Here is a 27843-nt window from a genome sequence, read left to right on the forward strand (position 1 = left end):
GATAGGCAGATTACCTCTTTGTTATAAACTTAACATATCTGCAATTTCAACAGCTGAAAGACAGTAAGCAGATAAGCAGGGGTGCACTTGGAGGACTAGTATTTAGGAGACATAACCTTTTTTGTTGTTGTTGATAGTATGAAATGAGACAGGCCAAAAATATGTTAAGAGATGTCCAGATCACAAGGTTGTTGCTGTACCTTTGACACAGATTTACAGCAGAGCTGATGTGTAGTATGTTCTTGATGACAAAGTTGGAGGAAAAAAAAGTGATTTTAAAATTTTGATATTGGGAAGCAATATTACCAAATGATTAAAGATTGTACACTCATATTTTCAACAAGGGCAAATTATGAGAAATCGTTTGACTTCAGTAAGAATTACAATATGCAGGGTTAGAAAAAAAAAAACCCACAGAATGTTTGCTCATAATATGTTGTTTGAACATAAGTTTTTTGTATGTAAATGACTAAGTTGAAAAGCCATGAAAAATTGTCACCCTCATATTTGTTGTTTAGTTTGCATGGGGGAAAAAAATCTGCTAATTAGTTCTTGTTTACTGTTAACGATATTATATCACTGGACTACTGAGCAGGAAAGGGAGAAAATTAAAGGAATTATGTGAACAAAATAAGCCTTTGATATGGTACCACTGAAAAAAACACAAAATGTGAATGGTGGGCTTACATTATTTAAATAGTGGCAGGGAAACAGAACTTTCTGGACTGCATTGATTCTCTGTTATCTTCTCGGTCTGATTCTCATGAGTGGTTCAAAGGAAGCATAGAAAAAAGAAAAAACAAATCTGTGATAAGCCAATGTAAAGAGATCTACCCGTAAGCAAGTACTAAATGCCAAAAAGATAAAACTTCCAGCTTTCCTTATCTCCCTTGGATGATATTTTAAGTACCTAGTGTTCATTTCAATCTTGCCAAGTCTTTATGAAAATGAAAAACTTCATGAGGGAAATGTAAACCATTCTTTTTTTTTTTTTTTCTTTTTTTTTTGTTTGTTTGTTTGTTTTTTTGTGTTTTTTTTTTTGGTGTGGGGTTTTTTTTTGTTTGTTTTTTTGTTTTCATAAAGCACTTCATCTAAGCACTAATCATTGTGCTTTTCTAAATTATAAGGTGCTTTGGCAGGATTAGAAGCTCTAAGGTAACTTAGATACAACTTTAAAAGCAGGAACCTTTCTTGCATAGATGGAGGTGTCACTTTAAACTTCCCGTCTCAGAAAATTTACATCAAATTTTTGCATTAGCCAGTAAATTCAGAGAAGTGGAAGGTTCTGGGAATTGTTGGAGGAATGAAGAAGCCATCATCAAAGAGACTGAGAATTGTGCTGGTGATGCAGAGAAGTGCAGGCTTCCTTCCCCAGTGAAGTGAAATCCTCAAGCCCAAGTCTGCTGGAGTTTGCACAGAGGGAGAAGACTTTCCCCAGGCACACTCTTTGTGCTTGTTTTGGGCTACAGCAGATAATTTCTGTGACCTAACACCATAATTTGATGCTGGATTACGTCAGCACCATCTACCTGGCATTCTGATGTCTCTTCTTTCTTCCTGCAGTGGCAATAGCACATGGGAGGCAGAAGAGATGGTGTGAGCTGGGAGACCTTCCATGTGTTTCCAAGGGGGAGAATTAATTTTGCAAGTCCTGGAGGATGCTGTCTGTACTTTCTGTTCTTTTTACCTGGCTCTAAACCCTCTGAGTAGAAGAACAGAAATTATGGAGTGCAGGCAGAGCATCAGATGTTTACATGTAATAAATTCAAGACAAAGAGTAGTAGTATAAAACCCCTGCTGCTGTTGTAATTCTCTATGGATAGCATGAAGTTTAACACAAACATTAAAACGTTGCATCCTTTTTCTTTCTTTTTTTTTTTTTTTTTTTTTTAAGATGAGGACTGTGTAGCAAATGAGGGAGCAGAAATCAAAATGTTGAGCCATGATTAATATAATCTTTATGATGACATTCTTAATTGTAGAAGGGAATTAATACTGTACAAATTTAGAGACATTACAGGAAAACATGCTGATTTTGCTCTAAGCAGAAACTGTGGTTAGAAGTACATTCTGCATTTCCATCTATTGATTATCAAGATAAGGAAATTTTTGTCAACAGAATGAAGGGGAGTGTTAAGAGGTAGTTGCAAATGAAAGTGGAGGGAGGTTTGACACCTTTGGTTTCTCGTGCAACAGTTCTGCAGTTCATGGCTATTTAAGGAAGGAGGGATTGGAGGAGAAATTGTTCAGACCGTTTTCTAGCTCATGTCTTTTGAGAGTCTGTTGTGGTCTGTACAGCATTCTTGCAGACGGCGGGCTCATCTCACGGGATCAATGTGTCTTATTTTCATTAGCTTCCTTGGAGCTGTGAGTTTGTCCGCCATATACCTGAGCAGGGTCATCCTGCACAAATCTTCCATAAAGTTTGCAAGTTTACTCATTTTTCAAGAGTCTCATAATGCTTTGGTATCATTGCTGTGTCAGTTTTGTTTTCAAAACAACTGTTTTAATTGGATGGTTTTGAGAGGTATAAGTAGAGATTAGCCTCCCCAGCTCTTGGAGTTTTATCTTTGAAAATGTGTCTAGAAAAAATGTAATCTCAAATAGAAATCTTCTGGAAAGATAAAAGGCTTTATAAAAGCTTTGGAAAAGCTTTGTGGGGTTTTTTTTCTTTAGTTGTTTGTACAGAGCAATGTTAAGTGAAACATGAACAAGTGTTTATGTAAAAAGAACAAGCGTTCATGTAAAAACTGTGTAATACTGGAAGCTGAGGTATTTCCTGAAGTGTGGGTTAAATTGTTCTAGGGCAACTTTTTCTTAAACCAGGAAATGTGGATCTTCTGGTGAAATTGCTTCCAGGGCAGGTTTCTGCCTAATCTGCCAGGTGGAGAGTACGTTCTTAATTTTGGAGATGCACAGCAATTACTTCTTGATAGCTGGGGCCACTGAAGGCAATGCACAGCTGAGCAGGGAGATACCACTTAGTAAAAGTGTAAAACTTTATCAGAATATACTGATACTAGTTTCAGGCAGTCCATCTTGAAGTGCCAAGAAATGCTTGCATGTAATGTATGAAGAGTGAAGTTAGCCTGTTGAAAATATATGTTTCACACAGGATACTTTTTCTTCTGCTAGGTTTTTATTTTGGTGGAGGGGAACATAAGTGATTGAATTACATCATTAATTATGAATTATATTTTTCTTTCTTTTATTTGATTCACAGTGTGTGCTGTACTTGTGGGCCTTGAAAATCCTTTACCCCAAAACACTGTTTTTACTTCGTGGGAATCATGAATGTAGACATTTAACAGAGTATTTCACATTTAAGCAAGAATGTAAGTCTACCTTAACCTTTCTCCTCTTAACTTCCTTTTCAACAACTTGATTTATTATTTTGTGAGTATTTGAACAGGTTTGCCATCAGTAATTTTAAATGTACTTTTCATGTTAACTATCATTAATTTTAAATTGTTGTAATTACTGTTCGCTGAGAGGGCAGTCATCCTGCAGAGGCTGGAGAGGGTGTCTCAGTGGCGGAGAAAGGGAGGGGTTAGTTACCCCCTGCAGTGGGTAGTGACCGACTATACATACAAACACTTGATGCTGCAGGTATCAAGACACTTCAGCTTGCCAGCCTGGACTGGGAAGCAGCCCAGGGCTACTGTGGGGCAATCTAGGCCTGGATGCTCTCGGTAAATCCATGCTGCTGCTGCTTTTTGCAGCCTGTTTGCTGCCCCACGCAGCAGCCTGGCAGTCAGAACCTGCCAGCATGTCAGCTCTGGCACCTCTGCGACAGGTCCCTGATAGCTAGTGGAGGAGGTGGCATCTCACTGGGTCTCATCTGCAGCAGGAGAAAAATGTAAGGAATTTTTATGTTGGGTTTTTTTTCCTTTAAGTATAGCATTTTCACATTTACCTTGTAAGTAGGCTTAAACTTTTTGGTATGCTCTTTTTATAGGAATTCCTTTCTGTGTTGCAAGAAAGGATACAGTGACACATGAAAGCTCATTAGATGTAGACCTTCACCTGCACAATGAAGCTTTTTTTTTTCCTGTGGCACTGTAAGCTGAAGTTATTGCCATAAGTCTGTGTCCCCTTTTTAGCATCGGGGATAAAGGAAATGTTAATTGGCATAAAGGCTTCATGGTTTACTGAGTTTAATATGCATATTGGTAAATTAACATTTCAGCTTCATTGTATCATGTCATTCATTTCATAATGGCATTTCTGTAGATAGTTAATTATAAGGGACTGGGCTAAACTTCTGAGTACTTCATAGTGTATTGAGTCATAACGTAATAATAACAATTCAGCAAACGTTTTAAGGTTTGCTATATAGACTTCATGGCAGACTAAAATGCTATATTAAATTGTTTATTTACAGATTTTTAGAAAAATATAATAAACTTGGCAGAACTTTTATTAGTTTCACCTCAGAATCTGAAGAATTTTTCCAGCAACAAATAACAATAATCCTAAAGAATTTTTTGCATGAGGCAAGCTTTGATACAGTCCTCAATGCAAGAGAGAGCAGTGAGAGCAAAATTGAGAGCAGCACCCTAATTCTTTTTTTTCTCTTAAATATTGATGGCACTTTCTGATACCATATTAATCTTTAAAAGGTAAAATCAAATATTCAGAACGCGTATATGATGCCTGCATGGATGCCTTCGACTGCCTTCCCTTGGCTGCTCTGATGAACCAACAATTCCTGTGTGTACATGGTGGCCTGTCTCCAGAGATCAACACTTTAGATGACATCAGAAAAGTAAGTCTGATTAGTGCTCAGGTCTAATAAGTGAACAGTTCATTACCAGCAACTAAAACTTGAATCCTTTCTCGCTGTCATTCATTTGTGTAAGGTTCCTGTATGTCATTTTGACATTCATGATGACATTATTGCCTTTTAAAGGTCTTTCTGAATAGAACATAAAAGGAATTGCTGCAATTAGTCGTATTTTATTGAGGTGAGAAAATCACCTGCATCCAGTAGAGCAAAAAAATTAGAATTTTTGTGTTCTAAAAAAAATGTTAGGCATGTAAGTATTTAGGTGCAAATGAATCCATGGCATTGATTTCTTTTAAGTATTATCTACTAGCACAATGTAAGCACACCATCTGATGACTGCTTGCGCCTTCTTAGGCATTCTGCACTTTCTTGAAGAAGAGATAAAAATAGGTCTAGCAAAACCTCACAACATTTAAAACGTAGAAAAGTGTGGTATGATTGCAATGAATATAGTCAAAACAACATTATTATTTTTAAAAGAGTCGAAAAGCTTCATTCTCAGTAGGTCCTGCCACATTTTTAATAGTACTGCACTTGAGTGCCTAGCAAATTGTGTGAGGGTTAGTAAATTGATGCTGGTGTGATACTCTTGAGTTTTGAGAAGTTCCTTGTAAATCTCATGAAAGTTCAGAGAACAATGTCAAACAGTTTCTTCACATAATCCAGTCTTGTTGCACGTTGCCAAGGTTTACCTTTTTTGGGGTATTTTGTAAGAAAGATCTCAGTTGATATTTCTAAAAGGAGATATCTGTTCATTCTTACAGTATCCAGCAGAAAATATTTTCTTCTTGCTTGCAGTTTGAGACTTGCAAACATGGATATATACTTCTGAGCTTTAAAGTTACTAAAAGATAAATTATATTCTGAGGTTAATTTGTAGCCTAAGAAATTAATATGGTCTAAAAAAGAAAATAAAACAAAACAAAACTTGAGCCAGTAATTACATGTTTTGGTTTAAAAGCAATTAGATTAAGATATTAACTGCACTTCTAAAAATCAGTGTATGTAAAGTTTTGTTTCTAAGGTAAAGGTTCACTACCTCATTAAGCAAAAAATACTCTCTGCCTGCAAATTAGCTGGCTTTGCAACAATATAATGGCAGAGTAAAGCTGTTAGTTCTCAGATTCTAGATTAGGGTATTAACATCTTCACTCCACCACCCCTACCCCACCCCCACTCCCCCCCTCCACTAGCAGGTTTATTCATCTTTGGCAATCAGCAGGAATTGGCTTTGCATATTTATGAGTTGTTATTTAAATGAATTATAGTTACAAAAGCATGAATTGGTAGAGGGCTGCAATAAGTTCAAAGTGTATGTATGCTATGAATATTTCATGACAAGGATGCAAATGTAAAATTGTAGAGGTATCTTATTAAAACTTTTCCAACACTCAGTTAAACATTTAAACCCAATTCTTTTTTTGGGAGGAAAAAATGGTATGTTAGGTATGCTGCTAAATCATTACTTGATCTTTCTGGTCAGATTAGAGAATGTTTTGGACAGCAAGCCTGATTCGTATGTCCATTGTAACAAGAAGTGTTGTTATATTAAAGCATTCTTGCAGAGGGATACTGATTTTTTATATTTCCCTATTTTGCTATACTCTGTCTTATTTGCAGTATGATTCTATATAATTTGAATTTTTTAATACCAATAGGCACAGAGAGAAGTTTTTAGCATCTTAATTAGGGTTAAGGTAGAGAGAGCAACAAGAGTGTCATGGCAAGATGCTGTAATGCAGAGATGTTGTCTTGGTATTTAAATACAATTTTTTTGTGAAAATTTATTTACATCAAAATGGGAACTTGCTTTGAAATAACTATTGTATTTTTTTTCTTGAGGTGCCTCATATAAATCAAGTGCCATGATGTTTGAAAAATCATGAAATACAAAAATACCATTGTCTCTCGTCAGTTGAAATGCTTTCAAAAAACATTAGAAAAAGCAAAAAAACCCATACACAAATATTCACATAGAATGGGAATCCACTGTATCTCTTAATTTTTGGTTATATCACTTCCTTCTCTTTGTTAGCGAGGAGTGTTTTACTGTTATTCAAAATCCAGTGCTTTAAAGCTGAGAGCAAGCCAAAGCAGAAAAATAGATTGCTTTGGGTCTTTGCCAACCCATGGAATGAAAAATAATAACTTTGCTTCAGTGTTTCTGTGATACATAGTTGAAAGAAGTTAGTATTTCTTTGTCTCCTATTTTTCTTAGTTAGATCGATTCAAGGAACCACCTGCATATGGACCTATGTGTGACATCCTGTGGTCAGACCCATTGGAGGACTTTGGAAACGAGAAGACTCAGGAACACTTTACTCACAACACAGTCAGGGGGTGCTCGTACTTCTACAGGTGACTGTTACTACTTTGAATGGGTTTCTGTATGTGAACTTGTTCTCGTTTTGCAGTATAAATGTTTGCTTGAAGTTTGTGGCACTACTTAGATAATTGGGCCTTTTTTTCTTCAGGCTTACCTTGTTCTCAGGTAAATTCATGTTTGGATTATTTGTATCTTGCTTTTACCCACAACTGGGAAACCCTTAAATGACAATTTTATTCACTAAAGCTTGTGTATTTTGCTTATTTCTGTTCTTGTAAGTTAGGGAATAAATGTATCACTTTTAAAAAAGGGGTAGGTAACTACATGTCTAATTTGAAAATTAGACTTAATTTTGAATGAAAGGTTCCAGCATTTGAAAACACACTACCTATTGCTCTGCAGGGTAAGTAAAAATTGTGATTTCCCTCACACAGGTACCTTTTTTCTTTTTTTTTTTTTAGTCTCAGTTTGATAAAGCTCTTCTGTTTGGGAATAGTTCTTCCAAAGAAATTCAAGATTTGAACAGCATTGGTTAAATGGGACTTGCTGAGAGCTGAAATGCAGACAAGTGTCTGTGACATGCTTACAGAAACATGTATGGACTTAAATGCAAAGATATAAAGTTGTAATTCATCTTTGAAATTATTTCTTTCTATTGATGTTTGTTAGTAAAACATAACTGTGAGAGTATTCTTGGAAAAAGTAACAGTAATGGGGATAGAAGACATCTAAAGCAAATCTGTGGGTTAGTTTGTGACTATTTAAAGAAAACTTTTCTTCTCTGTTTCTTTTCTGCTAAGTGGTAATTCTCCTTTACCCATAGGGTTTTCTCTCTCTCTCTCTCCCTCTCCTCTACATTAAAGGAATGGATTTCCTTGGGTGCTGGGGGATGACCCACTGTGCCCTCTTTGGCAATGTACAAGGAGACCAAAGCAAGCAATGAACTATTCTCTTTTCCCAGTTCTGCTTTTTGTAGTTTCCAGTGGTAGGTGACTTTATTTATAGACCAAGTCCTGTGGACACTAGGCAGAAGATAGCCTGTTAAGTTTGCTTGTGATGAAGAACCTCTCAAGCACTGCTTCCATTCTCTTTTCATCATAGGATGGGCTTGTGTCACCTCATGAACAGCTGTGGTGATTACATTGTACCTTCCTCTGACAGTGTGGGGATTTGGGCTTGCTTTTTTTTTTTGGTTACAGCAGTTAAGAACAACTCACAAGGACACCAGAGTAATTAAACAGGAGGGGAGGAGGTTAAGTGGCAAAATGAGCATTTTATACAGTGATATCGTAATTAAGAGGAATGTGAAGGTGCTATTGATATGTTAAAGATGTTGTTGAACCTTTTGGAGGGAGCAGTTCTATTTCAGTCCATGCAAGCGACGCACAAGTCCAAGTTTTCCCAACAAGCTCAGCAAGGTGAGGAATCCAGCTCTTCTAGTTATCTTTAAAATCTCACCTTGAACATAGCTGACCTGTAGCTGTTCAGTAACATGTCAAAAGTAAAGGGCTTGGTGTTGGGACCATTTCTATTCAACTTATTTATTGATGATATTGATAAGCACATAGAGTGTATCATCAGTAAATTTGCAGATGACACCAAGTTAAGCGGGAGTATCGATCTGCATGAGGACAGGGAGGCTCTGCAGAGAGACTTGGATAGATTGGATCGGTGGGCCAACGTTAACGGGATGAGCTTCAACAAGGCCAAGTGCCAGGTCCTGCACTTGGGCCACGACAACCCCAGGCATGGCTACAGGCTTGGGGAGGTGTGGCTGGAGAGTGGCTGGAAGAAAAGGATCTGGGGGTTCTAATAGACAAGCAGCTGAACATGAGCCAGCAGCATGTCCAGGTGGCCAAGAAAGCCAACGGCATCCTGGCTTGTATTAGAAATAGTGTGACCAGCAGAAGTAGGGAGGTGATAGTGCCCCTGTACTCTGCACTGGTGAGGCCACACCTGGAGTATTGTGTCCAGTTTGGGCACCTCAATACGAGAGAGATATCGAGGTGCTGGAGCGAGAGCAGAGGAGGGCAATGAAGCTGGTGAAAGGCCTGGAGAATAAATCCTGTGAGGAGAGACTGAAGGAGCTGGGAGTGTTTAGTTTGAGGAGGAGAAGGCGAAGGGGAGACCTCATCACTCTCTACAGCTACCTGAAAGGACATTGTAGAGAGGTTGGTGCTGGTCTCTTCTCACAGGTAATTAGTGACAGAACAGGAGGGAATGGCTTTAAACTGCAACAGGGGAGGTTTAGACTGGACAACAGGAAAAAATGTTTCACAGAAAGAGTGGTCAGACAGTGGAATAGGCTGCCCAGGGAGGTGGTGGAGTCACCACCCCTGGATGTGTTTAAGGGTGGTTTAGATGAGATGTTGGGGGATATGGTGTAGGGGAGAACTTTGTAGACTAGGCCTGATGGTCGGACTGGAGGATCCCAAGGGTCTTTTCCAACCTGAATGATTCTGTGATTCGAAATCAATCAAATCAAATCCACCAGTAATCAGGAGACAGAGCCACTAGAATCAACCTTCTTGTTGGTAATGTTACCAGGGAGGTAACAGATGGTTTGACTTCAGTTTTCCTAGTCCTTTGTTCGAGCTGTAATTGCTGCAGCGTGGGGATGGGCTGAGGACAAAGCAGTTTGCACTGCAGCCTGGGCTGCTGGCACGCACCTTTCATGGGCAAGTAATACTGCTGCCTTCAGATCAATAACATCTGGAAGGTGCTCAATAAGTGTGTTTGGTCTCATTATGAATGAAGGTGTCAAACTGTTGCAAACAATTGATCTGTGCAGAAAATGGGCTTATGATGGAAGGCTAAAATCATTCCTTTTCCTCTCAGCAGCACCAAACGCTGGAGCATGCCTGGGACTCCCAGGCACTGCAAACAGTGAGTAATAGCAGTTTCCCCTCATGAACCTCTCTTACAAAAGTGAAAAGCCTTGCAAACCTGCAATGTACTCAGATATGGGACTTGTTATATACTGGAACAACTTCTAGATTTTAGGCTTTCTTTTTCCCAGGTCACAGTTTTACCATAAAATTTCCGTAAAATATATATGTTTCCTCTTGAAAATATATCAGATCTAGTCTGTGTCCTGATTCATATTCAGAAAAATGTGCATTTCAGGAAAAATGGAAATATTTGAAAGATACCTAATTTTCAGGTCATGTGAAGGACATGTAACTGCTTAATAACACGAGCAGATGACTAGGTTGGAGTCACATTATCTGAGGTTACATAAGGGCAAGTGTTACTCTTAAAAGAAGCACCTAGTTGCTCTGTATGGTCAGTAATTACTTACCTAATGATAATCTCTTGTAAAAAAAGTATCCGTTGGTGTGCAGTATCTAATTTTGCTTGCCTTTTCTAATTACTGCCTGAAAAAAGGACATAATTTCCCTAAACAGCCAGCTCATCTGGTAAAAGAAGGACTGAATTATGCAGTCCTCCTTCAAGAATGTCTGTTAATAGGATGGACTTTGTTTATTCTTCAGTAAATAAAACTTCTCCGTTTCTTCAGTCATTTCCAGAAAGGAAAGTTAAAAGGTAGCAGTGGTAACTTTAATGGAAGGTCAGGAGCATTTCAGGCACACACATGAGCTAGGAAAGTGATTTATAGATGATTAAGATCTCTTAATTAATGGCAGAAAATAACTGTAATAACTTTCATTTTATCAGACATGTTCACTATAATGGCAAGTTTCAAGTCACTTTTCTCTAATTTAAAGTTATTTCCTATAACAAAATGCTATGAGGAAAATAACTGTAATGAGGCTTTCTAACTGTGTACATGCAACATGTTAACAGGACTTTCCAGCTCAGTAGTATGTAAAATCTTCTCCATTCAGCCAAAACTCATGTTGAGCCATTTGTATGAGGTAAATATACCTGAGAAAGTATAAAGATTGTAGCTTACAGCAGTCTGACAATCTTTTCTCACTGCATTTCTTAGGTGATCATTCGCGTACAGCCTATTGAATTTCAAACTGATCAAGTTTTCTTCAAGAAATTCCTTTTTTTGTAAGAGTTTTTGACACTGTTATGGGTAGCACTGTAAAATGTCAGATCTTGAAGCCACAGGCCTAACCTGTCATTTAGAGATGTAAAGAATAGTCAGCTTAGTTTTCAAGGGTGCTGAGTCAATGCTTAATGCATGCCTTTTGCATTCAGCAGCATCTCACAGAGTGAACTGTCAAAATTTATGGGTTCTTGGAAATAGCAATAGTACGATGCTACAGTGCAAAGTATCTGAAATTTAAGTAATTCTTGGAACTTTAATAAAGTTCTCTACCTTAAAGTGAACAAAGAGCAATAGTGATAAGATTTCATTTCCCCTTTCTGAAATTTAATGTTGTGTGTCCTTTGCTGTCATCGTCATGTTTGTTGCAATTTAATGAAAAAGTAGAAATAATTAATGGAGTACTAGTTGTGTAAATTGTTTTTTAATTATGAGTTGAGCGAAGCTTTTCTCTCATCCTTACCCAAAATAATTTCATATTCAGGGAAAGTTATCAACAAGAGGAATGAATTTGTCCCTTGAGTGGTTGCCCCCCCCCCCCCGCCCCCCCCCCTCCTTTCTATTTTTCACCTGGTCCAGCTAGTAAAGAAGTTTTCCTCTTTTTTAATCAGATTATCCCATTTTGCCTTGAATTTATTTAGTGAATATTTATTTGCACTTAGCTGGTTGTACTGATCATGCCAGTGACCTACTGCATTTATTTCATGGACTAGTGGTACAGTAACTCTCAGAGATTTCTGTAAGAAATGTAACTGACTTGGCAAGACATACTGCTACTTACCATCTTGAAAATGACTTCTTTCAGTCATCACAAAGCTTGAAGAAATCATCTGGACTTTTTTCCTCTCTGAAAATAATGGCTGTTTCTCTGTAAGTTAATAGTAAGTGGATTTAGGCAATTGTTGAGTTATGGGGAAAGCTCTCTCCTTTCTAAGCCATGGTAGGATAGGGAATGTCATCATTCCCATAAGATTTAATGGATGGATGAAGAATTAAAATGTTCGTTCATCACACTGAGACAAAGTTACTATGAGCATGCATGGTCCTAACTGTGGAAAAATTGCAATGAGATCCGCACCCAGTAAGTTTCATTTCCTTTGTGTCAAAGCTATGGTAAATAACATCAGGAGTTTGGTTCCACCACTGTGTTAATTAGCAGTGTCTTATCCTATGTAAAGTATATCAAGGGCTTCCTGTCACGGGTAAGCACATGTGCGAGCTTAACACGCACTTTCTGGGATCATTTATTTGTGAGACTTGGAGAAATACTGACTGTTAACAAGAGCATGAGTGTGGCATGAGCCTGGCCAAGGTCAGTGGATAGCCTCAGAAGTAGAGCAGATACTCAGAAGTTTTCTGCAGGCATGGTGCACCAGCCTCTTGGGGTTTCTTAGTGAGTTTAATATCAGTTCTTAAGGAATGTTGAGCTGTATAAAGCTGTTTGGCTGTTGACTACATTGTTATATTTTTCAAAACCAAAGGCAGAATTGGTTAGCAGTGGCAAGAGTGACTAGCATTGCAGACTCCTTGAAGAACTTCATTTGCTAGCCTTGGATAGCAGTGAAATGATTTGGCCTTACAGATGTTCTGGGCTAGAATAATAATTTTGGCCCTGCCAGCACATCATTTCAGTGGTTTACTTTACGTGCATGTTAAGTTTGTGAGTATGCAAGGACTAGAGAAGTGTCTGCTAAAAGATTTTGAAGACTGTAGTGTGTTCCACGTCAGGGTGTGAGGCACAGTTATATGAATTTTATTTTCTTCTTCAGTACCAGCATTTTAAACAGATCTTTTGCCCACTTTTCCACTCTTCCTTCTCCCAGACCAGAAGCTTTTTTGCTGCCCTCACATTATCTGCCCAGCTGTACTGGTAGAATTGCTCGTGTGCTCCATCAGACCTGGGAACACATCCAATTTTAAAAGAATGACTCTGCAAAAAAGAGATGTGTTTATTTGTTCTAATACCATTCAGTTCCCTGCTTCTCTTTGCAGTGCAGGTCTGCATACAGCACAGCTCAGGGCAAGAAAAAGCAGGTGGAAAGAGATGTGCTGGGAGCTGCCTAGGACAGCAGATAGCAAAAGCATTTGCCTTTGGCCTTTGGAGATTGTTGTGCGAGGCCAACACACTTTGCTGAAAACCTGTTTTTATATGTGCATGTAATCTTAGAGATGCTGTTGGGCTAAATTTAAATGTCCTCTTTTAAAGAAGCATTTACGCCTCCGCTTTAATGGTATGATGAAGGATATGAAAAAAAAAATCATTAAATCCATCCAGTTTTTCCAGTTATTGGTGGAAGAACAATTAGAAAACATCTGCCATTTTGGTTCATGTTTGCAAAGTGTTGCTTCTCTTCCAGAACTGTGTGATCAGGCAAAAGAGACCTCAGAACTGGTAAACTGCATGAGGCATTTTAATGAAAGAAGGATGCCGAAGTAGGGAATATCACATGCTCCATGGAGAATAACATCTCTCTAGCTTAGCAGTGTGGTATTTTGTTTTCTCCATGAGTCATGGCTCTTCCGTGATTCAGCATGACACATGAAGCACAGGCAGAAGGCTGGGTCATTCTGGAAAAGCCTGCTGCGTGGGGGGTTTCTGTTTGTTTGTTTTCCCTCTTGGCCAACTGCTTTATTTCTGGCTCCACTGAATTACAGTCTGGGCTCCGCAAAACAGGGCAAGGAGGAGAGTGTTTCTGGAAGGGTACCAATCAGAAAAACTAATAAGGAATTTAATTGCAAGATGATAATTTTCATTAGAAAGATTAGAAAAAAAATTTCCAAGCAGAGGTCTTTTCTGTAAAAGCTTGTTTCTGATAACTTTTGTCATAATCTCTGTTTTATTGGCATTTTGCAGGATTTACTGCTGTTTACCTGGAGGAGATGTATTTTTGTCTTGAAGAATATTGTTTAATATGAAACTACATTTGGACAGGAGCAAACTGATGTTAAGAAAGTGCTGTAAATTAAAGCCCTGTATTTATTGTTGCAACTGGTATAGCATATGTAATAGCTGTGTACGTTGAAAACTTGGCTTCTCCCCAGCCACCGCTTCAACAAGTAGCTGAAGAAAAATGCCTGAGAGTTGCTTTGCCTTTTTCAAAATAAAATACCCAGATAGCTTGCTCATGGGTTGTAGTGGTCTGGGTAATATGAGTGCTTCCTCATTACAGATGCAGTGCTATTCACTTCAGAGAAAAGATGTCAGCCAGAGTTTTTGTGTGTGTGCACAGAGCAGTATGTGGCATTTCTGCCTTACTAGGTGTGGGCCCTGTAGAATCTGCCAAATTCTGCTACTAGAAGTCTATTTTCCATGGATTTATGAAGAATAAGATAATTAAAAATTTTTAAAAGCCCACTTCTGTACTTTGAAATGGAAAGAACCACCTATCATGTCTATTTAGGAGCATTTTTTACCACTTCATTATATCTTCTTTAAAAGCAGTCCTTAACACTGGATGAAAAGAATACTATGGAAAAAAAAAAAAGAAGTAATAGGCTAGACATTTTGAGCAGCTGCACTGATAATGAACATAATCAACTGTCTATCAGATTTTTCATTATAGACCCCAGTTTTCAGAAGTTAATGTAAAAATTTCTAAACAAAATGTACCATAAGTCTACATTTAGTCACAATTAATTATGAAAAGAAATGTATGCAAATTAGTTCTCATTTGCCAGTGGTTTGAATGGCAGCCTGTCAGCATTTGAGATCACTGCAGTTGCCAAAACGATACCCCACGTAATTTGGGAATTGAAATTATTTTATAATGGCAATCTTTTTAGACAATTCCAAATACCAAACCTGCAAGTGAGAATATATGCTAGATGGGTCAAATCCAAATATACCATTCTACTGGGTTTGTAGCCTCTAGCTGCAAATGACATTTCAGCTTAAAAATATCCAGGAATGTTGGAAGCCAGAACTAGTGTTTCTCTTGGACAAACTGAAGGAAGCTGATACATTAGCTTCTGCTTTCCCCCCCCCCCCCCATAAATTTTCATTTCTTTCATGCATGAAGTTAGAAACTGATGGGGCTGTTATGTGATTACAAGGGTGCCCTGAAGGTGGTCCCTGAAATCATGGCTGGGACAGCGGGTCTTTTGAATAATGTTTAATTGAGATTATTTCTTTTTTTTTTACTTGCCTTGGTATGTTTAGCAACAGCTTTTACTTAAGCATTTTGCATAACAGTGTTACTGTATGACTGCACCTTCCCCTAAGGTATTGCAAAACAGTCTGCTCTTGACAGCGTCTTTCAGAATATGTACAGTCCTGTAACGTAATACCTGAATGTGAGTTATGCTTGGAGATTCAGAGTCTCTGCAGTCTTGTTTGTGTTGTTTACAGGCACACTGCGAGCCCGTGGTGCTGCAGAACCATGTGTGGTCATGAAGATGCCTTAGTGTCTTCCCCAACACCTTGTATTTCCTTCTTTAAGCCTTTTTGGCTGTTCTATTACTTGAACTGTGGGAGAGTTGAATGATTGAATTGCTAGTGGAAAATAAACATAGTGAATGGATGTTAATGCAGGGTCTATTTTGCTTTTTCTACAGCCATCAGGTGACATTTTAGAGCTGCTATGTGAGGTTTATACCTTTTGCTACCAGTTCTGATTTTTTTTTGATTGCTGCTCTCCAACTTGTCCATCAATGAGAACAAGGAGTTGTAACATCTGCATGTCACATCCTGGGCCGCAAATCCAGGAAAATCTGTGTCCTGGTCCCGGTCTCAGGTCAAGTGTTGCTCAGGGGCAGGCTGCACTTGGAAGGTTGCCCAACTCTCAACCCATGCCAGCCTGCCTCTCCACCACATCAGCTTTGGAGCTGGTCAGACTCTGTCAGACAGAGGGGCTTGGGAGAGTAACAGCTCAAACTCGGGTGCCTGGCCAGCTTGTCTTGCTGCTGATGTGCAGGCAACCTCAACTAAATTCAGATAGTGACAGGAGGTAGTAACACTTGGTTTCTCCCCAGGTTTAATGTTTTAAATGCAACTCCTTTAAGCTGCTAGCAAGAACAGAGCCAATACCATGCTGCATCCTTGCCAGTGAGCAACATTAAATTCAGAAGTGCCTTTCAGATGGTCACGGGACTCCAGGGGAGGATGAGGCCACCTGCTACCTTGCAGGGGTGCCCACTTCCCACCCTGATGAAAGGTCATGAAATACAAAGCAGTTAGCTGAATGATTGCTTGGTGTCAAGGGTGGGAAATAAATTTGGACAAGGCAAAATAAATTGTACAGGGCTGGCCCAAAGAAGGAGAAGAGGGGAGAGCTCTCAGTGTTATCTGAATAAAGACTCTTTCCCACCCCTTAGATATTATTTTTAAGTGGCCTGGTAAGGTTTTGCCAAATCTGTGAAGTCTTTTTTATTCCAACACCACTTCTCCCTTACTCTCTTGCATGCATTTTCTTTGTTCTGTTTTGCTCTTGCTACAGTTGGCCTTTGACAGGGGATGCCAGGAAGTTTTGGCTTTCTTGGGTTCTGTGTTAAATTACTAACGACAGCAGAGGAGAGGGTTTGCTTCCTGTCTTGAAGTGATAGAGGGTCATCATGCTTGTTATCCTTCAGTACAGGCATGGAGGCTCATCAGTGGTTTAAAAGCAAGAAGAAAAGAGTTATTACAGAAAAAAACAAAAGTTATTTTCAAAAGAAACAAAATTGAGTAATTTTAAGTTCTATAACACTTATTTAAGTATAATTTTAGTAGCTTTTCTCTGAAAACTTAGTATTTCACATATGTGCTGTCAAAACTGCATTCAGGTTATCTGTTTTGGTTTTCTTGTATGTGATTTCCATGTGTTTAGTGTCTTAAACAGCAAGAATGTTTTTCATGGTGCTGAGGTGGTAAGAAAGGGCTCCTCCATTTTCTATGAAAGCAACACCATCCACGTGCAGTGAAAAATAGATAGAGATTCCTCTATTGCCATTTTCACCTGATGATTCTGTTTTCACTCATACAGTAGAACATGTCTTGGAAAGATGTATTCAATGGGCACATTTTTGGTGTTTCAGAAGTCACAGAACTTAAGTTTTAAATTGTCAAGGGGAAAGATAATTCTTGTTTATCAGGGAGATGTAGTTAGGATGATCAAACGTTTCCAGTTTGGAGATTGATTTAACTTTCTTCTTTCTGTCTTACTCCTTTTCTTTCTGCACATCACCTTATCTGGTGTCCATAAACAGCCTGTGCATACTGTAGCTAGTGGGCGAGGAGGTTTTCTGTTTCAAGGAACCATTGTATCATATTTTTCTTTTTCAGAGTGCATTGAATCTTAAAGTATAATCAAATAAATTACTTACTTTCTGACAAGCAATAGGGAGATTGTTATGTAACGAATTGCAACTTTCCAGAGTTCCTCTCCACGCAGTTATGGGTGGGATTAAAAAAAAAGTGCTGCTGCTAGTGTTGTCTCTACTGAAATCTGCCTGCAGAGCAGGGGCTGATTTCATGAATGATGCATGTTGGATGAAACATTTTTTGAAAAGCTAAATGTGGTGCTTCTGATAATGTCATAACAGGTGTTATTATTTTCTTCCAACAGTTACCCTGCTGTATGTGAATTCCTACAGCACAATAACTTGTTATCTATACTCCGAGCTCATGAAGCCCAAGATGCTGGGTAAGTATCTGTGAAGAGGGGGCACTAATAATGAATAATGTCTTACCATTGTCAGAGCAAGGAAAGAAAGAACAACTGGGTGAAAATGAATGGAAAAACTTGAAATTAAGTTGCAAGAGCTATCACTTTTTATTAATGCTATAAAAACATACACTGGCATTAGAAAATCTTTTACAAGATTATTACTGAGTTACAGGACTTAATGAATCCTCATTATATTCCACTTACTTAGCCTTTGTGATTTTAAGTGGCATAAAATGGCTAAAAGTTATTTGAATTCCAGACTTGGGTTAGAAAACAAATTCAGGTCAGAAAAACAAGTTTTGCAAATGTGCCTGAGATTTCTGACACACTGATTGCCATAATGCTTGGGAAATTATTTGACTCATGAAGGCCAGAATTGTCATCTTAAGTCTTTCACACTTACCTGAAACTTCTGGGTGTACTGGTTTATCAAGAAGAATAACCTTATAGAACTCAATAGCCAAAAATTATTTTATTCAGGAGTATTATTAATGAATTCAAAGAGTTTGTTAAGACACTGTGTGCAAAAACAATCCACAAGCACCAAGTGGTGTTGATGGTTCCCTCGTGAAACTATTGCCAGTGTAAAGATAGAATTTTTTTTATGCCACTTCAAAAAAATATTAAAAATTATCTATTCATTGAAATGTACCATACTTGTGAGATTTTAATGAAGGATTGGTATCTGAATAAATAGCTTTGCATATCTTGCACAAATTATTAATGTGTTTATTTGGAGGTAGAAACTTTATCCAACCTGAATAGTAATAAAAGATAAAGTAGCAAGATTGTAGGAATGAGGTCAATATTTGCTATGCATATAAAAAGCTATTCTGCATGTTTGAATTATCACATACTTAAAACGTCAATGCAATTAAAAGCAAGCTATTACTCTGCCAAAAATAACTGGCACGAAATACCCAAGGGTAACAAAATTTCATTATTGTAGTATTGCTTTCTAATAAAGGGTGAAAAATAAAATTTTGTAGAAGGCATTGTATTGAAACTATACAATGACTTCAGTGCAACCATTGTGGATGATTGCCCGTTTCTTGTAGCTGAAGACTGAAGAGCAGTATTTGGTGTTACTTGTGTTTTAGTAAGACAAAAGTACAGGGTGGCTGGTTTCTTTCCAAGGTTTAATGCTTGATTGATTATACGTTGGCCCAATAAGCCTTTTATTTTTCATAAGGTAATGAAAACTTGCAAGCATTAAACTGGCTAATAGACTGGATGAGATTAGACACAGCACTAAAAATATTGGACGTTTTGTTTCCCATCCCCTTCTTATTCTTTCCATCTCCCCTGGCCTTGCCGTCACCTGCATGCCCAGAGAGGGCAGGCAGGGGGAGGGTCATGGAGGATATGCACTCCTGAAGGCAGTACCGTGCCCCTCCAAGGCAGATGGTGGTGCTCACCTTCACCCACAGTCCCATAGAGGGAAAGTCTGGGAATGTCCTGGGGTGCATGCGCATAGAGGCCACCTGGCTCCAGGGATGGGTACTGACCAAATTCATAATAAAAACCACCTCTGGATCACTAAATCTCAGGCAAAGACACAGCTTTCAAACATGTTGTGGATCCCTGGCCATCCCAAATTGATATAAGGAATAAGCCTAAGCCTGCAGGAAATCTTTTTTTCCATGGCTTTAAAAAGCCCATATGAATGTTTTTCTGTCTTGACATTTGTAAACAGTCAGTGCAGTAATGTAGTAGGTATTTTTGTGCTATATTTGGTCAGTGACAAATATACACATAACACTGGGCAATAATTAGTATCTTGTCTTTCCTTCTAGGTATCGTATGTACAGGAAAAGCCAAACAACAGGCTTCCCTTCATTAATCACAATTTTTTCAGCACCAAACTATCTAGATGTATACAATAACAAAGGTAAGACTTTAATTCCTGTTAATACAGAAAAGACTGTACATCTTTTTACTCAAATATATTACATTGGTTTTCTTTTTCACTCTTTTCTCTAAGTATCAGTTCATGCCCATTTTTTCCCTCTATTAGTTTATGCCCATTCTGTTTATTGCATAATACAAATCTAATTAAATTTATTACAGGCAGATGTATGCTAGTGAACATAACTGTAGATTCTAATATGCCTTAGGATATTTTGTATTTTGACTACAAGTTATTAAGTTATATAAGTTATTAAGTTATTAAGTAAATGTTACACAGGAAGCAAAACGGAAAACAGCTCTATTTAACTAAAAGTAGTATATTAAGAAATGCTGTGGGTGAGATGTTCAGAGCCCAGTGTTCCTTATAATTAATTATTTGTCCCTTTGCTCCGTTCCAATAAAATTAATAGAGTGTGTATATGCAAACACTCTAGCCAGCTAACAAACTTTGGCAGATCATCAGTGGATAAAGCATGGGATAGATATTGACTGAGTTCCTTTACGGTTTTGTTTTTTCAGTCACTTAAAAACCATTAAGTAGGAAATGAAATATCAGCTAAAAAAAAAAAGTTTCTGCACAAATAAGCAGTCACTGGTCAGTCTGTAAAGATTCCACTGAATACAAGTGTTTACAGCTTCTCCGAGTTTCTTAGTTTATTATATGCCCTGAAATCTCCTCTAATGAACTGTGGAAAAAAAAAAATGTTTCTAAAAATGATTCTAATAAACCTGTCCTCCTATATCCTGAAAGGAGCAGTAATGTTTACTTTCTCCCGTTCCCGGTAAAGCTAAAGTTATTTGTGTTCCTCTGTGAGCAAAACAAAATAATATTTTTCTCAGTGATATTCTTGAAAGATTGCTCCATTGCAAAGAGATCAATTTTTCTTGAGAAAAGATATTTTTAATTTGGATGCTTGCCTGTAAAGGAAGTAAGCACCTTTAATTTTTTTATTTTTTTTTTAAACTTGCAAAAGAAGGCTTCTTCAGGCATTATTTTTTTATTATAAAAGTTATAATCTAAAAGCTGTTATGCCATGAACTGTGTGCAAGGGGAGGAAACACTTCAGTGTTAGTTAGGTAATGGGGTTTGTACACTTTGGTGTTCTCAATGTGCATGTTAGCTTGTGGAGAGAGTAATAAAAGCATTCTGCAAAAAATGTGCAAGCAGAACTGTCAGTAGCTACTTCTTAAAAGTAAATAATATAGAGACTCTGCTAACAACCCAAAAAGCACAGGATGAAACAAGGAATGTGTTAATTTTCTCGGCAGCATTATTGCTGGTGGTGGGAAAAGTGTGTTTACTCTCTGGGTTGGCTGCTTTGGGTAGAAGGCAAACCGGTGACAAGTCTGTAGAAGCGAAGTGACAAAGTGTTCACCTTTTGTTTCTTAATGCATGGTGACGTTTCTGTGCACATGGAGGCAATGGGTGAACAATGTGAGGTTTTTGTCATGAAGGGAAATGTTAACTGTAAAGCAGTGATTTATAATATTCAGAATCTGGAATTTGAAAACACAGTTTGGGTGGTGAAAAGAAGTACCTCTCCATGATCTCTGTTTCAGAAGAGAGGGTCTTTTCCCTTGTTCCAGGATGCTTTGCTGTGGCAGGCAGGTCTTAAAACTGGTGGAAAGCCTTTTGTGATGAAGGGCTGTAGGCCAGCTGCTGAGGGGTGCTGGTTATCTGCAGTCACAGCTGAAGTTTGCGTGCACTGCAGGTGATGTCTGCTCGATGTGTGCTCTGAGTGAGCTCAGACAGATCAGCAGTGGGTGCGAGATCAACACCGGTATGCCACTCTTTAATATATGACTTGTTGTAAATTTAGAGGCTGACCTTTAGCAGCTTTGTAATGAATTTCTGTTGGGTTTAACTGCCTCTTTTTCTCTCATTAAAAGTTTTGACGCATTATTTCATGTGACTGATTGCACTGGCTCTTGGCATTTAAAGTACATCATGCATAGTTTTTCATGCTTCATTTGCTCATGCATCTTCATCTGGATAGCGTTTGGGTGCTTGCTTCCCTCTTCAAGAAAGGAAAACACCATCATCCTCAATCAGTCCAAAACATGGCTACTTGTTGGCTTCCTTGATTTGCAGCAAATGAGTTAACTAACAACACAGAGCTTCTGACTGACTGACTGATTTCAGGAGGTGAAGGAAGGCTTTTCCATCCGGAGGTGTTACAGGGCAGTTGCTCCAGCTGACTCACTGCACTGGTGCAGAACCTGATTGATTTTTACCGATCATTTAGGGGTTTGGTTACTTATCAGTCCTTGAGAAGGAGTTACTCTCCTACTAATAAGTGCCTTCCTTTCTAGTACGCGTTCTTAGTATGCTTCTGGTTGTCACTTAGCTAATAAAGTCACTCTAAATAATTTTCTGAGAGGCTCTATCTAAAATAAATACTTTTTTTTTTTTTTTTAAGCAGCAAGGGGCTAGGAGCATTCATTTTCTACCCGAGGTTGATAGTTCTCATGGCCATTAAAGCAGATGTACTTTCTTGTACTTCTTCAAAGCACTTCAGAAGGAGTGGGCTTGGTTGCCAGCTTTACCCAAGGGCTTATTCAGTCCCTGCTGTAGAGCAGCCCCTGGGATTAGATATGTCCTCAAAGAGCAGTAGGGACGCAGCATTCCCAGAGCAAAAGGAGGTTTGGCAGGAGTAGCTGAAGACAAGCTACCCAAGCGAGACCATGTTCAAACTAATCTGCTGTTAATAATGCTGCTGTGGACCCTCTGCATGGGCTGGCTCAAGGTACTGACCCACCATGGGAATCTCTTTTGGCTTTGCTCTGCTGGATTCTGGCACCAAAGAGAGTTTCCTGTATCCTTTTGGTTACTGGCCATTGCCTTATGAAGGCTGTGTGTGTAATTCATCCGGCATGTGGCTGCTGATCCTGTTGCAACCCCAGCCCACACACATGCACAATTTCAGGTGCCAAAGTTAGGTTTTTCAGTTAGGAGGCTCCTGTCAGGGATTCGCTGTGTAGTTAATGGAGGCAGAGAGATACACTTCCACGGGGTGATTCAGAAACTGCCTAGATATGGGGGGCCTAGTGTCCAAGTTCCGAGACTATCCTTCTCCATTATTGTCATTAATGCCTTCCATATTACAATGGAGAGCACTGGCAAAGGGAAGAAGTTTATACATCCTTTTTTAGGCAACTTCTGAGCTTCTGTTCAGTGTCTTCATAGCTTTCGCAAACATTTCTGCTCTCATTTATATAATTAAAAGGCAAAAAGAAAAAGATACTTTAAGATTATTATTAAAACTTGTTATAAGAAGTACCGGTGCATTGATGATTTTCTAAGGCTACTCCTTCTGGAAAGGATCAAAACTCCTCATGCAAGAAGATAAATGTTAATTGGATTGTGATAGTTACCTGTGACTTCAGGGCCTTGGAGGAAGGCTGTACTGATCAAGAAACTCTTGTGTTGTGTAAGTGCGGGTTTACCCCTGGATTCAAGGGTGCCCATCACCAGGAGAAATTCTCTATAGCAACAGAGTAAGAGGGTGCCGAAAATTACTGCATTGTGTTATTTGCTGGCCTTCTACCGTGTCTAAACTTTCATTCCCACATTTAATATTTCTTAATGCCTTAATTCGGGCTTGCTGTAATGCTGTTTGTGCTCCAACAACAACAACAAAAAAAAACCAACATTTTACAGAAGTTCTACAAATGTAAGCAATTTATTTGTAAATCATTGTCAATACTTCATATTTTAGTGTCTGTCTGTCACTTTAGTAAGTGCACACTTTTTGGCTGAGTGAACAATTTTAGCTATCTAAAGACAGACTATTACCTTTTGAACACTTAAAAGATTAGGTTTCGTAGTGGCAAGATAACCACCAGAGGATCCAAAGCTATCAAAAAAAATAACATGATGTCTCTTCCAACATGCTGCAATGTACACATGGTGTTGCTGAAAGAAAAAGCAGATGATGAAGGAAAGAAACAAAGAAAGTATGCAGGGGAGTTTGGGATACTAGAAAATCAAAACCAGCTGTATATCAGTATGCTTACTAACGTATCAGATAAGTAATACATCAATGAAACGTGTATAAAGTATCAGCATGTGGTATACCATAGATACACAGTAAGAAATGTACCTGATCCAAATGTATCTAACAGGAAAGCTTTTTTCATATTGGAAAAAGGCAGAGTAATATACCTGGAAGACAAGGAAGATCTTTGAGAAATAATAGCAGTTTGGGAGAAAGAAAAGCACTGTAACCTTCTGTTTGCCCTATCCGTTTTCTTTAATGCTTTATCTCTGCTGTTTTGATGAGGCCTTGTCATGGAAACAAAAGCTTTTATAGAGGAGCTGTCAGGGTATCTAGGCCATCTCATTGCTGATACAGAGAAGTTGCCAGAAGTGATTTTTGCAGTCTGTTGATAAGATCTTGAATTTTATTGCACTGTTTCTTTGGAAGAGGCAATTGCACATTTAAAATAAACAACTTCAGAATTCTGTAATGGAAGATTTTCCCAACTGCAATTAGCCTCACTTCTCTACTAGATTATTTACATCATTACCATGTATAGTAAATAATTTTTTCCTTTGATAATGTTTAAACGGCTTAAGAATTTTACTAACCCTTATCCCTAACCTGTCTTGGGCAGAAAATGCTGTGGTTACTTAGCAACTGCTGGAAGAGAAGGCAGTGTTCTCAGTTGATGCTGAAGTTAATTTGGCATTAAATCAGAAATTGAAATACTTTCTTAGGTATGAAGAATTTTGAGAAAACTTTCACTGCATTTATTCTCTAAATGAAGGATGAGTTTTCTGAAAAAAATATGAGAAAATTAGTTAACTTGTTTGCTAAAATTATTTTGAGGTGGTTTGTCTAAAAACACATTCATTCTGAGCTAGTATTTCTGCCATGTTCATTATTTTTCTCCTCTGATGGAAGTGTTATAAAGTAATTTATTGATTCAGCAGATCTTGAAACAGGATGTGTAATGTCTTTGGGTGTTTATGAACTATTGGTCAGACGGTTTAATGTTGTTCATGTTGCTTAAGGCCTTAATCCACTGCTCAGCCTCTTTAGGCTTTTATAGAGCCATTTGAGATGGCCAGAGGGGTCTGACACGCACACCTGAGAGGTATGACACAGGAGACAGGAGCAATCCAGGTTCATCTTTAACTGAGAGAGACCAAGTTGCTACCGCAAGGGGTCTCAGATGGCATTTGGTGCTTATATTTGACCCTGAGAAGGTTAGAAGAGCTGTCTCCATTTTTAGCTGAAGGAAGGAGGTTTCTTACCTGCACATTTTTCACCACGCATATTTCTAGCCTTAGGCACCTATGTTAAATGCTTAAAGCTGAACGGTATGAATGCCCTTTGCTTGCTGCATTAGTGTTTCATTTCACTCTAATGTGATTTCAGCATCCCGTATCTTGGTTTACTAGCATTGGAAAGAAGTATAATGTCATTTGGGATATCTGCACATCTTCACTTTACAAAACATTAGCTTCTAAAACTCATTTACAACAGCAAGTACCAAAATTAGGTTAAAATGTGTGTGGCTGTTGAGAATAATAAAATAAGATTCTTGCTCTGGTTGGTGATTATACACAATAAAACTGTGGCTGGTGGCTTGGTCTGCTAGCATCTGTCTGAGTATACATTTGGAAAGAAAAGTATAGAGGTTGCAGCCTGGAATAATAAGCAAGTGTTGGAAAGAGTCAGGTTTTCCTCAGTCACAGGTTTCATAACCAAAAGAACCCATTCAACTTTCCTCTCCTCCATCAGCCACCATGTGGTCTGTAGTCATATAGCCTTCAAAAGATGCCTGCTCTGCCAGTGTAGCTGAGGTCTCCAATAGCTACTTCGGCATCAAGTTCATGTGGGCTAAGAAAAGAAGCAAAGGTGAAACCTCCCAGCCTTTTCTGAGCCAGCAGAGAGGAAGAGAAGAGCTATGACTGAAAGCAAGCAAGGGGCCAGAATAGCTCAGGAAAACTTCCTGCTATTATCTGAGAAGCATTTTCTACTTGATTGAGGTGAAGTTTTCGTCTTCTGACTACTAAACAGTAGTCAGAACTGCACAATCATAACAAGAGCCACTTTGTTTAATGTTAATTATCTTCATTAGTCACCTAATAAAAATATTTAATTTACATTGTGCTTGTAAGTGAAAGACTTTAAATTAAAAATTCAGAAAAGTATTTGTGATACTGGTAACTACCCTGATTTATTTTATTCTTTTAAGAGTAGGGTTATTTTAGAAGACTTCTGTCTCTGTTATTACCTGGCTCTGTTGTATAGTGGTGTTCTTCAAGTGGCCTTTGAAGTCATTTGTGGGGGAGCTGTACAGGTCATTTACAGAGGATAATAGTTTTTAACATACTGTTTAGAAAATTGCTGTTGTAAGATTTCAGGTACATAAATTAATAAGGTGGTGTGAAAAATTTTTACAGTAATCTCAAAACAATTTACCTTCCTTTAAAGAAAAAAAAAAAAACTAACCCAGCTTAAGCTATTTATATTTAATTTGATGTTTTCCAACTGTTTGCTCATGGTTCAAGCTTTTTTAGAGGGCAGTTTTAGAAGTTCCTTGTAAAAAAGATTTATTCAACTTTCACAGAATTTAGAAATAGACTTAATGGATAAAATTCAGAAATAATGGGAAGGGGAGCTACCTCAGCTCACTAAGATGATGAATTTGAAGTTTTAGTCCTTCTAAATGAATCTTCACAACCATTAAGTGGCCCTTTTTGTGTGGTTTTTGACTCATTTTTGCTGTAAAGCCACAAACTATTTATTTTTATTATGCAATTGTGTCACTGTAATAGAAGGAGAATGAATTTCGATCTGCCATATGTAATATCAGCCAAAAAGTAATGGAAATATGAAGAGCATTGACACTAGTTTTCTCATTTTTGCTAATAGCAGTATTAAGCCATTTTTATTCTACCGAGGAGCAGAATGGCTGCCAACTGTCAAACTAGGATGGGCAAGAGTCAAATGTGGTTTATTTAAATGGAGGGTGTCTGCCTGGCAAAAGTTCCTGTAAATGTTATGGAGCTGGTTTGTATGTCTATCAGTGAGTAGACTTCAGAAACTCCCAGGTGACTCTGCACGCTGTCATCAGCCACAAAATGGAAGACATTTAGCAACCTATTAAATTTTTGTGGGAAGCAATAATCTAGTGCATGAAAAAAATTTCTTATATGATTGCCACACACTTTAGTCAATGGAAGGAGATGAATAATCAGAAGAAATGTTCACCCCCTTCAGCTAACGTTGCAATATACTGCATTTCCTACAGTGCTGTGCCGTATTGCAGTCACATAACTTTATTGCTGGCTGTTAAGTGATAACCAGCCCCTGGAACTGTGTTCCTCCTTGGAAGCCAGAGGTGGGAAGGCTGGAGAAAAGGGGAAAACAAAGTGTGATATACCTCTTTCTCTACGTGTTTTTGGTGTGTTAGATTTCTGACATAATTGTGATTCATGCTGTTGCATCATTTATGAAGGCGTTATTCTGTGTTCCTTCCTTGATTCATTTTTCTTTGACTAAAGCTGAGGGGTACCATTATGAAGGTCACAGGTTACTAGATCTCACCAGGACTATTTAATTCCTGGCTTAAAAAGGCAGAAGATGAAGATGATTTATGTTGTTACATACATGTCCTCGAGGATGTGCAGTATATTGTCTCTAGTGTAAAAAGTATTTGATGACAGCTCATCTACAGCTACAGAACTAAAACTTCTACAAGATCAGATGATGACCACCAGGACATAGTGAAGTCAGCACTGTCTAATGAGAGTAAGCATCTGAGCAGCGATTGCGTTCAGAACTATGTGTAGATGCTAGTAGTGAGATGACCAGCAAACTTCATGTAAAGTTCACTGAACTGTCTTTTAAAATGTGAAACCCCACCCTTATTTTTCCAATAATAAAAATATAAAGTGCCAGCACCTGTTACAGTGGATGGAAGCTTCAGCTTCTGTTGACTGTTTCAGTCCCATGTTAATTAAAGATCCTGCCTGCAGCTCCTGTAACTGTATTGTTTAAAAACTTTTATGTCTTTGTGTTCAGGATAGTTATAAATCCCTTTGGTTTTAGGTGCTTATCTCAAAGTTCCCTTTTTCTTCATAAGGGAAGAAATACTTGATCTTTTCTGGCTCTGCTCACATCCAAGATCACATGCGTTC

At 38.2% G+C, this 27843-nt stretch overlaps 1 protein-coding gene across 4 annotated transcripts in view; it reads left to right on the forward strand.

Annotated features, from left to right (window-relative positions):
• PPP3CA (protein phosphatase 3 catalytic subunit alpha) overlaps positions 1–27843 on the forward strand; it is a 197851-nt gene that overhangs the window by 144342 nt on the left and 25666 nt on the right. For all 4 annotated transcript variants that reach the window (XM_074905517.1, XM_074905518.1, XM_074905516.1 and 1 more), the window contains exons 4-8: positions 3224–3335; positions 4623–4768; positions 7008–7147; positions 17676–17753; positions 19574–19668. In XM_074905517.1, coding sequence (XP_074761618.1) covers positions 3224–3335; positions 4623–4768; positions 7008–7147; positions 17676–17753; positions 19574–19668 — 571 coding nt within the window. The remainder of the gene's footprint in view (positions 1–3223; positions 3336–4622; positions 4769–7007; positions 7148–17675; positions 17754–19573; positions 19669–27843) is intronic.

This window comes from Athene noctua, chromosome 4 (assembly GCF_965140245.1).
Source record: "Athene noctua chromosome 4, bAthNoc1.hap1.1, whole genome shotgun sequence".
NCBI classification, from domain to species: Eukaryota; Metazoa; Chordata; class Aves; order Strigiformes; family Strigidae; genus Athene; species Athene noctua.